The sequence below is a fragment of the Lolium rigidum genome, chromosome 1 (genome assembly GCF_022539505.1).
Source record: "Lolium rigidum isolate FL_2022 chromosome 1, APGP_CSIRO_Lrig_0.1, whole genome shotgun sequence".
Lineage (NCBI taxonomy): Eukaryota > Viridiplantae > Streptophyta > Magnoliopsida > Poales > Poaceae > Lolium > Lolium rigidum.
The window spans coordinates 122136762-122150250 of record NC_061508.1 but is presented as its reverse complement, the minus strand read 5'-3'; the positions used below and the strand labels follow the sequence as shown (position 1 = coordinate 122150250).

Below are 13489 nucleotides of genomic sequence, written 5' to 3'. Positions count from 1 at the left end.
GTCCACTACAACCAGAATGGTGTTGGCATGATCAGAGAGTGGCAAACCTTCAATAAAGTCCATCGTGATCTCAGCCCAGGGTTTTGTAGGTGGTGGTAGAGGTTGAAGTAGTCCAGCAGGTTTGGTATGCAGATGTTTTGCTTACTGACAAACTAGGCATTGTCCCACAAAATCTTCCACAGCCAACTTAATCCCATTCTAGAAGTACAATTTCTTGATGCGTTTGTAGGTTGCTTGGATTCCTGAGTGACCACCCACTGCACTATCATGTAAGGAGGCAATTATTTTGGTTTGTAACGCTAGATTTTCCCCGATGAAGATTCTGTCCGTGTAATAGATTAAGCCTTGATGTAAGGCATAACCCCTGTCATTTGGTGACTGCACAGCCAGCTCTTGAAATATGGCTGAGGCATGGGCATCAATGGCATACGAATTAAGTATTTCATGTACCCAGTCAGGCTTGCAAGAAGAGATGGCTTGAGCTTCCATAATTTGCCCCACACATGACCCAGAATCCGCAGCCCCATTCTCGGTTCCTTTCTTATATTTGATAGTGAAATGTAAACCCACAAGCTTGGACATGGCTTTGCACTGTAAGTTTTGATCATATAAATTAGACAAGCTCTTATTATCTGTCAGAATTGTGAATGGCCCAATTTGCAGATATTGTCGCCATTTATCCACCGCCATAAAAAACAACCAATAACTCTTTCTCATACACCGACAACTTGCGATTCAGCAATCCCAACGCCTTACTCATGTATGCAATTGGGTGTCCTCGTTGCATAAGCACCGCCCCGACGCCGGTGTCACAGGCATCTGTCTCAACTGTAAAGGGTAAGTTGAAATCAGGTAGAGCCAGAACTGGTGTACTCACCATAGCCTTCTTCAACTGATTAAAAGTTGTTGTAGCTTCATCAGACCAGTGAAAACCTTTCTTAGTTAAAAGCTGAGTCAGAGGTTTGGTGATGATGTTGTAGTTATGCACGAATTTTCGGTAGTAGCCCGTGAGACCCAAAAAAAAACCCTAAGCTCAGTAGCTGTGGATGGTACATGCCACTGTTACATAGCTGATGTATTCTCTGGATCCGTTGCAACACCCTGATCAGAAATAATGTGTCCCAAGTATTGGATGCTAGTTTTCCCGAAACTGCATTTGGACAGTTTAGCATAGAACTTAGTTTCCCTGAGATTTCTCAAAACTTGAGTAATATGTTGGAGGTGATCTTCCGAGGAAGGGTTGTAGATGAGAATATCATCTAAGAAGACAATGACAAATTTCCTAAAAAATGGGGCAAACACTTCACTCATAATGCATTGGAACCTAGCTGGAGCATTTGTAAGTCCAAAAGGCATGACTCTGAATTGAAAATGGCCATGGTGGGTATTAAAGGGTGTTTTTCCTCATCTGATGGCCTCATGCGGATCTGATGGTAACCAGCCCTTAGGTCAAGTTTAGAGAAAAACTTTGTGCCGACAAGCTCATTCAACATCTCATCCGCAACTGGCAGCGGAAATTTGTTTTTGATAGTAAGATCATTGAGGCGCCGATAGTCTATACAAAATCGCCATATCCCATCCTTCTTCTTCACCAACAAAATAGGAGAGGCGAACGGGCTCATACTGGGTGTTATCAAGCCAGCCGCCAACATTTCCTGCACTTGCCTTTCGATTTCGTCCTTTTGAAGTGGAGAGTAACGGTAAGGACGAACATTGGTAGGACGTGCATTCGCTTCCAGTGTTATTGCATGATCAAAGGCCCTTTGAGGTGGTAGTGACTTAGGCTCAGAGAAAATATCTGCATATTTCGTGAGTATTGACTGCAAATCAGGCGCAACCGCCACCGTCGCGTTTGAATCTGATGCTGATAGTGGATCCAAAACAGCCATTGCCCAGACCTCATTTCCTGCCATCCATTTCTGAAGTTGTTCCACTGACAATTCAGTAACAGCATTTGAGACTTGTCTTTCATCCCTTGCAACAGAATGTTTTTGCTGTTGTGCTCGAACTCTAATGTTTTCTGAGCCCATTCGCATGTCATTTTACCACAACTCTTGAGCCAGTCCATCCCTAGCACTCCATCATATGCTCCAAGATCCAATATGAGCATATCAGTGTTAAACGTATTGCCCTGAGTCCACCATTGAAGATCCTTCACTTGTTCATTAGAAGTAAGCATATGTCCATCTGCGAGCTTCACAGGATTGCCGGAGCTGGGGAAACAGTACACCCAGCTCGCAAAGGAAATGACTTTGTGACGAATGTGGTTGTGCTACCAGAATCAACGAGGAGGATCATTACTTGATTACCAACTAGGGCTCGCAGTTGGACTGTTTCTGGTGATGTTGTACCAGCCAAAGCAGCCATAGAAATGTAACCGCAAGCTGCAGCTGCAGTTTCAGTTCCATTAGTGACTTCTGATAAGAGCTCCAATGCTAGACACACTTCATCAGATAAGACTTCACCGAACTCACCCACTTCAATGGTCAGCTGCTGCCCCGAGCATTTGCATTGGTGTTCCTTCGAGTACTTGTCTCCACACTTGAAACAGAGATTGTTAGCGCGGCGAAAATCTCGCAACTGACGCTCTCTGTTAAAATCATCCGCACCTTGTTTCTTAGGCCACTCCAGGCGTTGTGTACTATTGCCCGACATTGTTGCCGTTGGATACTTAGTCGGTACTGCTGGGCATGCTTTGGGACGGTGGTGTTCAGCCTCTTCTTCTTGTATGCGAGCTAGAGCTGCAGCCCGAGTGATGCTTGTTGGAGCTTGTAAACGAACTGCACAACGAATATCATCTCAGAGCCCAAACACGAACTGTGTCACAAACCAGCGAGCACTCAAACTGTCGTCAACAAAAATCAGGTGGTACATACATTCCTCAAAAACAAGCCTGTACTCTACAACTGTACTGGTCTGTCGAAGTTGCATCAGCTTGGACATCTGATCATCAAATTCATCATGGCCAAATTCCCCCTCCCCCCCACTGCTTGCAAAAAAACATCCCACGCAATCTTGTAGGACTGGAACCAGAGTGCAGCGTGGCCGTCGAGATGCAGTGTCATTGTGCTGACCCAGTGGTGCTCTGGTACGTGGTACATCTCGAAATATGTTTAGCAGAGATCGACCCAGAGCAACGGGGTCTCACTCGAGAATCGAGGGAAATCGTGGCGGCGAGGCCGCACGACGAAATCACCCGTGGAGGTGGTGTCGACGGCGTCCTTGGGTGACGAAGGAGCGGTGGTGAATACCGCGGTGCCAGTGCCGTGCAGCGACGCGTTGAGGAGCGGTGGCCCATGGTTCGTCATCCGCGCCGTGGCCACTCCCTTGCTTGCTTGAGGGATTTCCACACGAACCTGCGGGGCGGACTTCTCCGTCTCGTTGACGCGACGCTTGACGCGGTCCATGTCCTCGCCGAAGTCATCTAGTTGTTGCTGAAACGCCTGCATCTAGTTCGTCATGGACTTCACCTCCACCCGCATCTCGCTGAAAATTTTCAGCATCTGCTGCATGGATGATTGCAGCTCCTCCATCCTGTCCAACACGAAGTTGGTTTGCACCGACGACTGGACAGATTTAGACGGCGCCATCGCGGCTCACCTCTGAATCGGGCCGAACCCTGCTAAGGATTTTGTGCAGCATCACCGGAGCAACACCGCACCTGTCGCGGTGGAATTTCTTTACCGACCGATCTCGAGATTGCGGAGCGCGAGCGGAGCGAATCTGTGCTCTGACCAGATTGTGATGTCCCTATGATTGGGGATCACCGCATCGGCTGAATTGGAGAGGGAATTGGGATTTAGGGATGAGGAGAGCAGCTAGAGGGGATGAGGGAAGCAACAGAGGATGAGAGATTCAGTTTCGTTTTCTTTCTCAACATAGGTTCAGAGATACACGGGTTAAGGATGACAATGGAGCGGGTTTGGACGGATATACCAAAACCAGATCCATGCCCATATCCATCAGCCTAATTGTGCCCCGATTCATGGGCATGGATGTCGCTCCAAATCCAAACCCATCGGATATCCAGATATCCATGGATATCCATGCCCATAAAAAGATTTGAGCATAACACGCTAACATGAAAAACTGTGGCAGCATTTCGACAATATTTTGGTAGCATTTCAACAATAATTGTGTGGGCATTCAAAGTCATGCAGCAGGCCTACGGACAACAGATCGAAGGAGGATTATGCAGAGGGAGGCGCAAACATATTACCACCAGAGAAGAAGGGGTGCCCTAGTGTGTGGGTCAGCCGCTAGTGCATCTTCTAGTCGGAGGAGAGACAGAGAGGTGATAGGGACGCCCGTCAGTGCATCTTCTAGGTGGAGGGGAGCAGGAGAGGTGGTAAAGAGGACTGCCGGACATGCCCTCCCTCGCCTCATGCCCAATATCTTCGCGCCACCGCCGCGCCATAGTTCAACACTAGTTCAGTTCGAGGCCGCAGGCGACCGCCGGCGGCCGTCTCCATCGTCGGGGCGGGGGGTCGCGCGTCGCACGTCTCTGTCTTTCCCCACGCCGGCGACGAGCGGATGTGGAAGCGGGGTTCGTGGAGGAGCAGGAGGAGACGCCGGCCGGCTGGTACTCACTGGTAAGCTGCACGCAACCTCAGATGTTTAGTCCCACATCGAGAAATTAGAGGGATTTCCGCAGGCGGGGGCATTGGGGGAGGTGTATGGCTCGGGGCGCCGGTGAACAGGTGGCCGGTATGACCGGCGGAAGCCCAGGATGCGGGGTAGGGGCCCGGGCTATGCGAGCCTTGGCACACCTAGGGGGCGGGGAATAGGGGAGGACCTATGCATCTCAGGAATATGGATCTAAAGTGGGGTAAGGGGCGTTCTCAATTCGAATTACCTAGTTTGAAAAAACAAAATAACAACAATTAGACGCGTCTCCTCCCCCACAGATCACATTTTTGGTATTTGAGCTAGGGCAGCCATTTATGCTTAGTTTGGATATTTTTATTGCCATTTATGCAGAAGGAGAAGGTCAGGACGAGAGTAGGTCGAGGACATCGGACACGTCTATTTTAGTGGAATTGTCAAGAGAAGGTAGTACCAACTTCTTGGACTTCCCAGATAATGTACGTGTATAGGAGGTTCTTTTCGGCATCTCCAGCACCCTGACATCGCAAATGTACAATTCACTCCAAAGGCTCCTTGTATTGTTTAGTCCTTTAGAGCTGATTATGCAAAAAATTGTTATATTTCTACATTTTTTGTCTTAAGCATTTCTTTTAGATTTAACTATGTATCTTCTGTATCACTATTTTCCTTCCTTATTAGATAAATTGAAATATATTTGACTTCTGCCATATAGCATGGAAGTAAGACATGTTGTCAGGCTGCAGCCTCTGGATTACAGTTGTACAGTAGTGTTGTCGGACGGTATGAGAGCAAATATTTAAACTAACATTCAGACTCATTTTGACCCCCGTTTTTTATCAAATATCTGGAGTTATTGACCTATATACTTATTTTAATTTTCTGTCATGAAGTGTTTTACTTAATGAAGGTGTGTTAGATTAATGATAACAACGAAATGCTCGAGCAGGAGGGTACACGAGATGAGGATTATTGAGATATTGTTAGTGTTTTGTTCGATCGGTCCCAAATACTTGCTAAAAGAACTGCTGCATTTTATTGGTCTGATCTATATGAGATGCTATCACTTTGTAGTTAATACTTTCTGGTGTAGGTAGTGGTTTGCTTGGTAGGCTTGTATGTGATAGTGCCTTATATTTGTTGTGTCAGAAGCAATGCAATAGAAGTTACTACCTTTTTTTTTATCAATCAACACATGGTTTCTCTATGACAAAAGTAGCTTTCTTATGTACACTAGTTTTGTGCTGTAGCTGATTCAATGCTTTTGGAAATTAACATGGATAACCAGATCTGTGGTGGTCGAGGAAGGAGAAGGGCGGGATGAGAACGGATTGAGGAGATGTATCATTATTTTAGTGGAATTGGTCATGAGAAGATAGCACCAACTTCTTGGACTTCCCAGATACTGACATGAATAGGAGGTTCTTTTCTCCATCTCCAGCACCTTGACATCGCAAATGTACAATTCACGCCAACGGCTCCCTGTATTGGTGAGTTCTTTGGAGCTGATTATGCCAAAATAAAATGTATATTTTTGTCTTAAGCATTTCCTTCAGATTTAACTATGCATCCTTCTGTCACTATTTTCCTTCCTGACTAGATAAATTAAAATATATTCGAATTTTGCCATATAGCATAGAAATGAGACATGTTGTCGGGCTGCGATCGCTGGATTTCAGGTGTGCATCAGATTTACTGTGCAGTTAGTTTCTCAGACATGTCTGCCATAACCATTCCAATCCCAAACCTTTACTTGCACCCATGGTTCTCGTACATACGGAATGCTAACATCGCCGAACTGATAAGTATAGGTGTAGTACAACGGATTAGCTAGCAGGTATTGTAAGTTATAAGTTCTTGTGCTACAATTCCCATTCAGGAATGTTGCATAGATAATTTTTATTTCCCTCATTAACTCATGATTACCAAATAGTACAACATTCTATAGATGAACATTTGTGATCACACTGTATATTTACAAATCTATATGAAATTATATAATTCCGCCATTTCTCATCCATTAGTGTGACTTGTGGTGGGTTATGTGTTATGAATCACTTTAAAGATATTTATGTTATATTGTGATTCCTTAGACATCCATCCATATTAAGCAATGATAGAAGGAACTACATATAACCACCGCATATGTCGCCTGTCTATTACAACACATTGGTCTGATCATATCTCAGTTATTTTTGTATAGTCGATTCATTGTTCAAAGAAATTCTATCTCTAGGATTGGATGATTCCATTCTTACCGTCTTTCTATCAATTTCCCTTTGTTCTTTATGTCTAACAATCTAGTGTAGATCAAGCATTATAAGTTCTTTATGTCTAACCATCTTAGTGGAGATGAAGCATTATAAGTTCTTTATGTCTAACCATCTTAGTGGAGATGAAGCATTCTAACATATCTACCTTCAAGATTTCGACCTCAATAAGCAGACTCATACGTTAATCGGAGAATTGTTCATCGAAACCTGGCGTGCCAGTATCCCACGCTGCACCCGAACGATGTCCAGCGCCGCATTCTCCCTGAGTTTGTTGCTCTGCTGGTGCTCCATGTACTCCCTGTACTTGATACCTCCGAACTTGGCGCCCCGCGATGCCTCCTGTGCCAGTTCTGGGATCGGCTCGACGACGGTTTCCAGGCATGGCCCGATCAGGCTCAGGAAGGACATCCTCGCCTGCTTGCCATCGACCAACGCGCGGTGTAGCACGGCCCTGTACCTTCCATTGCTCACAATCTGCAAGCAAGTTTAAGAGGACCACATACATGAACCAGGGTCAGAATTGTGCGGAGTTAGATGTCACATTTCGAAGAAGGTAGTCGCGAAGGTCACCTCCAGCTGATCGCCGACGATGACGAAGAAGGAGCCGGGGATGGGCTTGGCGAGGAGCCACTCGCCGCCGTGCTTGACCTGGAGGCCGTTGACGCCGTTCTGGAAGAGCAGCGTGAAGAGACCGTGGTCGGAATGAGTCGGCAGCCCGATTGCCCCAATGTCCGGGCCAGCTGGCGGGTAGTGGTTCCCGATGAGGATCTGGAGGCACTTGTCGAGGTTCAGCGCTTCGGCGATGCGGCTGCCGTCGAGCCCCAGGCTCTCGGAGACCGCTGTTGTGAGCTCCAGGGTCAGGCCTCTCGTGCGAGCCGCATACTCGGCAGCAATTTCTCTTAGATACGCGGGCTTTGCTGGGCAGTGCAACTCGGGGTGAGCGAACATCTTGAGGTAGTTTCGCCAGTACCTGACGCCGTCGACGGCAGAATTGAAACCTGTTCCGACGCGAATGGGATCCATCGGGCCTGCCTCCATGTATTCAGCCTTTTCCTCCGTCGGTAAACTGAATAGCTCCTTGCACGCATCCATGGTTGCTCCTTGGAGAGACTCAGGGACACCATGGTTGATGACCTGTCGTGGAAGATTCAGACAACACCTGTATGATGCTTAAAATTCTACAAATTTGAGCCGCACGTACCATGAAGAAGCCCCAGTCTGCGCACGCCCGGCCGAGGTGCTGGATCTCCTCTTTCCGTTGATCAGCGTCGCCGTTGGCGAGGATGTTGAGGTCGACGACGGGGATGCCGGCCACGCTGTATGCTGCAGAGCTGCCACCGCCGTTCTCCTCGCGGTCTGGGTGGTCAGGGCGGGCCATGATTGAGTAATCGTGCTGTGGAAGGCTGGAGGCAGAGGCGAGAGGCTAGTGTTAGAGATGAAGCTCGCATTCGGCAAAATCCGGCAATGACGTGGGTGCTGGTAGACCCCATGCGGCTGCCGTGGCTTTCTCGGAACCGTATCCTCAAGATCGGTCACCCTGTGATGTTGGCAATCAACGAGGTATTCCACACTCTTTTTTCCTTGATCGTCTTATCCGCCGGCTGACTTGAAGTCACTGACTTGTTGTCGTACTCGTGACGGACGGTGCAGGAAGAGGAAGCTGATTCACAACGCCATTCATCTATATAAGCTGCTGCTGGAATAAGGACAGCACACGCGCAAGAGTCCCGTGGAAAACTCCACCGTCCCTGTGCAGGAAGCCAAGCCGCTGCCGTATGTAAACAGGATACTGATAGATACATGCTACAGTGACTCCAAAGCAAAAGAAACAATTTGCAAACCAGCAGGCCATTAGTTTTTTTGTAAGCAGATACAGTGCTGCAAGTGAACATGTTTGGGTTCACTCCATATACAAGTTGAGAGATGGATCCGTCATGATTCATGAATGTTTTGTTTCAGTTCCTTCTAAGTACGGGTATGTTGCTTTGGACATGTCCTAAGGGACATACTGCTCTAGTGCCAAACTTCTCTAAAGCTTGAATTTGTATAAGTAACTGTCAAACTTGGATATTGGAACAATGTTCTTGTCTAAATCCTCATCTATATATTAATGGAGTGAGTCGTACAATGTATGTTGGATTTCAGACATCATATACTATCTATTCTCTCCGTCCCACGAAGATTGATTAAATTCAATTTTTTTGTCTTAAGCATTTCCTTTAGATTTAACTGTGTATCCTTGTATCACTATTGTCCTTCCTGATTAGATAAATTCAAATATATTCGACTTTTGCCATATAGCATGGAAATGAGACATGTTGTCGGGCTGCGATCGCTGGATTGCAGGTGTGCATCAGATTTACTGTGCAGTTATTTTCTCAGATATGTCCGCTATAACCATTCCAATCCCGAACCTTTACTTGCACCCATGGTTTTAGTACATCCGGAGTGTTGACATCACCGAATTAGTACAACACACGAACTAGCAGTTATTGTGTTACAATTCCCATTCAGGAATGTTTCATAGTTAATTTTTATTTCCCTCATTAATTCATGATTACCAATAGTACACCATTATATAGGTGAGCATTTGTGATTACACCTATATATTTAGAAATCTATATGAGATTATATAATTCTGCCCTTTCTTATCCATTAGTGTGACTTGTGGCTGGTTATGTGTTATGAATCACTTTTAGGATGTTTATGGTATACTGTGATTCCTTCGACATCCATATTAAGCAAAGATAGGAGGAACTACACATAGCCACCGAATATGTGTCTGTCTACTACAACACATTGGTCCGATCATATCTCAGTTATATTTTTTTACAATCGATTCATTGTTCAAAGACATTCTTAATTTTATGTCTAGGATTGGATGATTCCATTCTTACCGTCTTCTTATCAATTTCCCTTTGTTCTTTATGTCTAACCATCTTAGTGGAGATGAAGCATTCTAACATATAGACCTTCAAGATTTTGACCTGAATAAGCAGTCTCATACGTTAATCGGAGAACTGTTCATCGAAACCTGGCGTGCCCGAACGATGTCCAGCGCCGCATTCTCCTTGAGTTTGTTGCTCTGCTGGTGCTCCATGTAGTCCCTGTACCTGATACCCCTGAACTTTGCGCCCTGTGGTGCCTCTCGTGCCAGCTCTGGGATCGGCTTGACGACGGCGTCCAGGCACGGCCCAATAAGGCTCACGAAGGACATCCTCGCCTGCTCGCCGTCAACCAATGCATGGTGAAGCACGGCCTTGTACCTTCCATTGCTCACAATCTGCAAGCAAGTTTAAGAGAACCACATACATGAACCAGAGTCAGAATTGCGCGGAGTTGGATGACACATTTCGGAGAAGGCAATCGCTCAATTTGGTCGGTCACCTCCAGCTGATCGCCAGCGATGACGAAGAATGAGCCAGAAATGGGCTTAGCGAGGAGCCACTTGCTGTCGTGCTTGACCTGGAGGCCGTCGACGCCGTTCTGGAAGAGCAGAGTGAGGAGGCCGTGGTCAGAGTGAGTCGGCATTCCGATCGCCCCGACGTCCGGACCAGCCGGCGGGTAATAGTTCCCAACGAGGATCTGGAAGCAGTTCTCGAGGTTCAGTGCTTCAGCGATGCGGCTGCCGTCGAGCCCCAGGCTCTCGGAGATCGCCGTCGTGAGCTCCAGCATCAGGCCTCTCGTGCGAGTCGCGTATTCGGTAGCAATTTCTCTGGCAACGACAAACGGACACACAATTAGGGATGCAAAGCTGCGCCTGATCGGCCCTGCTTCGTAGTTAAAACTCGCTGATAGTAAACGTCATAAACAAGTGAAATGTTTCATCAGCACCTTAGAATTGCTGGCTTCGCCGGGCAGTGCAATTCAGGGTGAGCGAACATTTTCAAGTACTCTCTCCAATACTTGGCGCCGTCGACGGCAGAATTGAAACCCGTTCCGAGTTCCGACGCGAACGGGGTCCATCGGGCCTGCCTCCATGTACTCGGACTTCTCCTCCGTTGGTAAACTGAACAGCTCCCTGCACGCATCCATGGTTGCTCCTTGGAGAGACTCGGGAACACCATGGTTGATGACCTTGTCGTGGAAGAATCACATGGTATATTTAAGCTTAGAACATAAAATTGACTTGCTTAAGATTCTGCTGCAGATTTGAGGCGTACGTACCATGAAGAAGCCCCACTGTGTGCACGCCCGGCCGAGGTGGAGGATCGCCGCCAACCGTTGATCGGAGTCGCCGTTGATGAGGACATCGAAGTCGACGACAGGGATGCCGTCCTCGTTGTATGCTCCGGCACCCTCTCCGTTCTCCACACAGTCTGGGCGGTCAAGGCGGGCCATAATTGACTGACTGTGTGGAGTGCTGGAGGCAGAGGCGAGATGCTAGTGTTGGAGATGAAGCAGAAAGAAGATGGAAGTTCGCATTTCGCAAAATCGGTGTCAAGGCTGCTGTGACGTGAGGTACTGGTACACTCCATGGGGTTGTCGTGGCTTTCTTGGTATCGTATCCTCAACATCATCTTGTAATGTCACATCCTATCTGGCAATCGACGAGATATTTCACATTAACTCTTTCTTATCGCCAGGCGGATACGTTCCGAACTATCATGCATCACACGACAGCTTGCTCCATCTCCAGGCTCCAGCGGCTATCTGCACGAATTACAAGTCAGCTGCTAGGAAGCGTAGATGCCGCACTTTGTCGCCGTACCGGTATCGGATAATAACCAATACATATCTAGTAGGGTGTGTCTATGTCTAAGTTGACTGAGATTTTCTTAAGTCTCAGTCATCTTAGAAAAGTGCAACTGCAGTTCAAAAAAAGTGCAACTCGATCCAGTTGCACATTTCTAGCAGAAAAGTGCAATTGCACTTTTTTAACAGAAAAGTGTAATTCAAGTACTTTTTTGAAAGTGACTTAGACTTAAGAAAATCTTAGTTGACTGAGACATATCAAAACCGTATCTAGTACGTATCTACCGATTTTTGAATTAAAAAGAAAAAAATAATACCGATACGTGAGGGATACCGAAAGATACTGGAGTGATACCGGAAACGCTTCGATCAATGCGCTCCCTGGAAAGGCCAAACGCCAGCGCTCCCTAGAAAGGCCAAACGCCCGCACAGCCCATCTTAAAGAGGCACCCCGTCGCATTAGCAAACATGTCGTGCACGCGCAGGGCAAATCCTATACACCGACCAGGTCGGTGCCTACCAGGCATCGCACACCCTGGTCGGGTACTGGGCCTGGCCCATTTTCATCTTTTTTCTTTTTTCCGTTTTCCGTTTCTGTTTCTGTTTTTTCTTTTCTTTCTTTTTTGTTTCCTTTTCTTTTCTGTTTATTTTTATTTTTGTTCAAAATTGAAAAAGTTCAAAATTGAAAAGTTCAAAATTGAAAATAGTTCAAATTCGAAAAACGTTCAAATTCGAAAAGTGTTCAAAACGAAAAATGTTCAAAGCTAAAAATTGTTCGTATCCGAAAAATGTTCGTAATCGAAAAATGTTCAAATTTAAAATATGTTCATTTTCTAAAAATGTTCAAATTTTGGGAAAAATCGAATTTTTTAAAAAATGTTCAATCTAAAAAATGTTCAAATTTTGAAAAATGTTCAATCTAAAAAATATATTCAAATTTTGAAAAACAATATTCAAACATAAAAAATGTTCAAATCCGAAAATTGTTCAAATTCCAAAAAATGTTCAAATTCGAAAAATGTTCAAATCCAAAAATTGTTCAAATTCGGAAATTGTATATATAAAAAAATATAAAAAACTCAATTTTTCAATTTTTCGAAATTATACAAATTTAAAAATATTCAGATTTTGGAAAGTTCATATTATAAAAATTTATTTTTCCGAAAAAATTTCACATTATCATTTTAGATTTATAAAAAAAGAAAAGAAATGAAACAGCAGAAAAGGAGGAAAACAGAAGAAAAAAACGTGACTGGGCCGGCCCAACAGGCTCCCTTGGGGGTGCGGTACCTGGCACCTCCCCACGCGCAGCCGCCTCCTAGCTTCTTTGGTCCTTGCCGGCAATGCTTCATCTCCTTCTCGCTGGTCGCCGCCCCCATTGACGAAGTCACGAAGGTGAGAGGTGACTCTTCTTCCTCCATCTTCCAGTCCCCTACGGCCTAGACCTGGCCCTCCTGCTCTATGGCTGCAGTCTGTTGTTCTACCAACCGGCAAAAGTCATAGATTGATCTCTAATTATCTTCCTTCCTCTTTCAGATCAGCCATTGTTGGGAGCTCGATTTAGCGGATTTGTGATCTTTTGGACCATGTTATCATCCATTTATCCTATGAAAAATGTTTAATTTCTATATTTTGAAATTATTAATATATATATGAACGTATGAATTAAGAGTGATCCGGAGCATGGTGGAACGTTTCGTGAGCGGCACGTCGCGTAGGCGACACGCGGGCGACTGGCGATGCCCTGTCGGCGACTCCCACCGTCTGCCGGCGATCGCCGCCGCCCTGGAGACGAACCTGAGCAGGAAGTAAAAGGCCATCTACATCGTGGATGGCGCTCGCATGTGCGGTTTTGTTCAGACCTCGGGATGTGATTCTCTCCTGTTGTTGGACGAGACAGCGAGAGAGATCGAGAG

General features: G+C 46.0%; 1 protein-coding gene and 1 pseudogene across 1 annotated transcript; both read right to left on the bottom strand.

Moving 5' to 3' along the window:
• Positions 1-6867: 6867 nt before the first annotated feature.
• LOC124667385 (2-oxoglutarate-dependent dioxygenase 19-like) lies at positions 6868-8923 on the bottom strand. Its single transcript, XM_047204696.1, has 3 exons — positions 8080-8923; positions 7449-8012; positions 6868-7352 (listed from the first exon to the last, which is right to left on the bottom strand). Exons 1-3 carry the CDS (start codon positions 8254-8256, stop codon positions 7053-7055), a joined length of 1041 nt encoding a protein of 346 aa, XP_047060652.1. The 5' UTR covers positions 8257-8923; the 3' UTR covers positions 6868-7052.
• Positions 8924-9272: 349 nt separating this feature from the next.
• LOC124667482 lies at positions 9273-11340 on the bottom strand (annotated as a pseudogene).
• Between the last annotated feature and the right edge of the window lie 2149 nt (positions 11341-13489).

Bases quoted from the DNA above. Each gene is read 5' to 3' on its own strand.
- LOC124667385 (XM_047204696.1), bottom strand. From the start codon at position 8,256: ATGGCCCGCCCTGACCACCCAGACCGCGAGGAGAACGGCGGTGGCAGC. The intron at 8,013-8,079 runs GTACGTGCGGCT...CTTCCACGACAG, and splicing joins CAGACTGGGGCTTCTTCATG to GTCATCAACCATGGTGTCCC. The intron at 7,353-7,448 runs GTGACCTTCGCG...ACTTGCTTGCAG, and splicing joins TCGTCGGCGATCAGCTGGAG to ATTGTGAGCAATGGAAGGTA.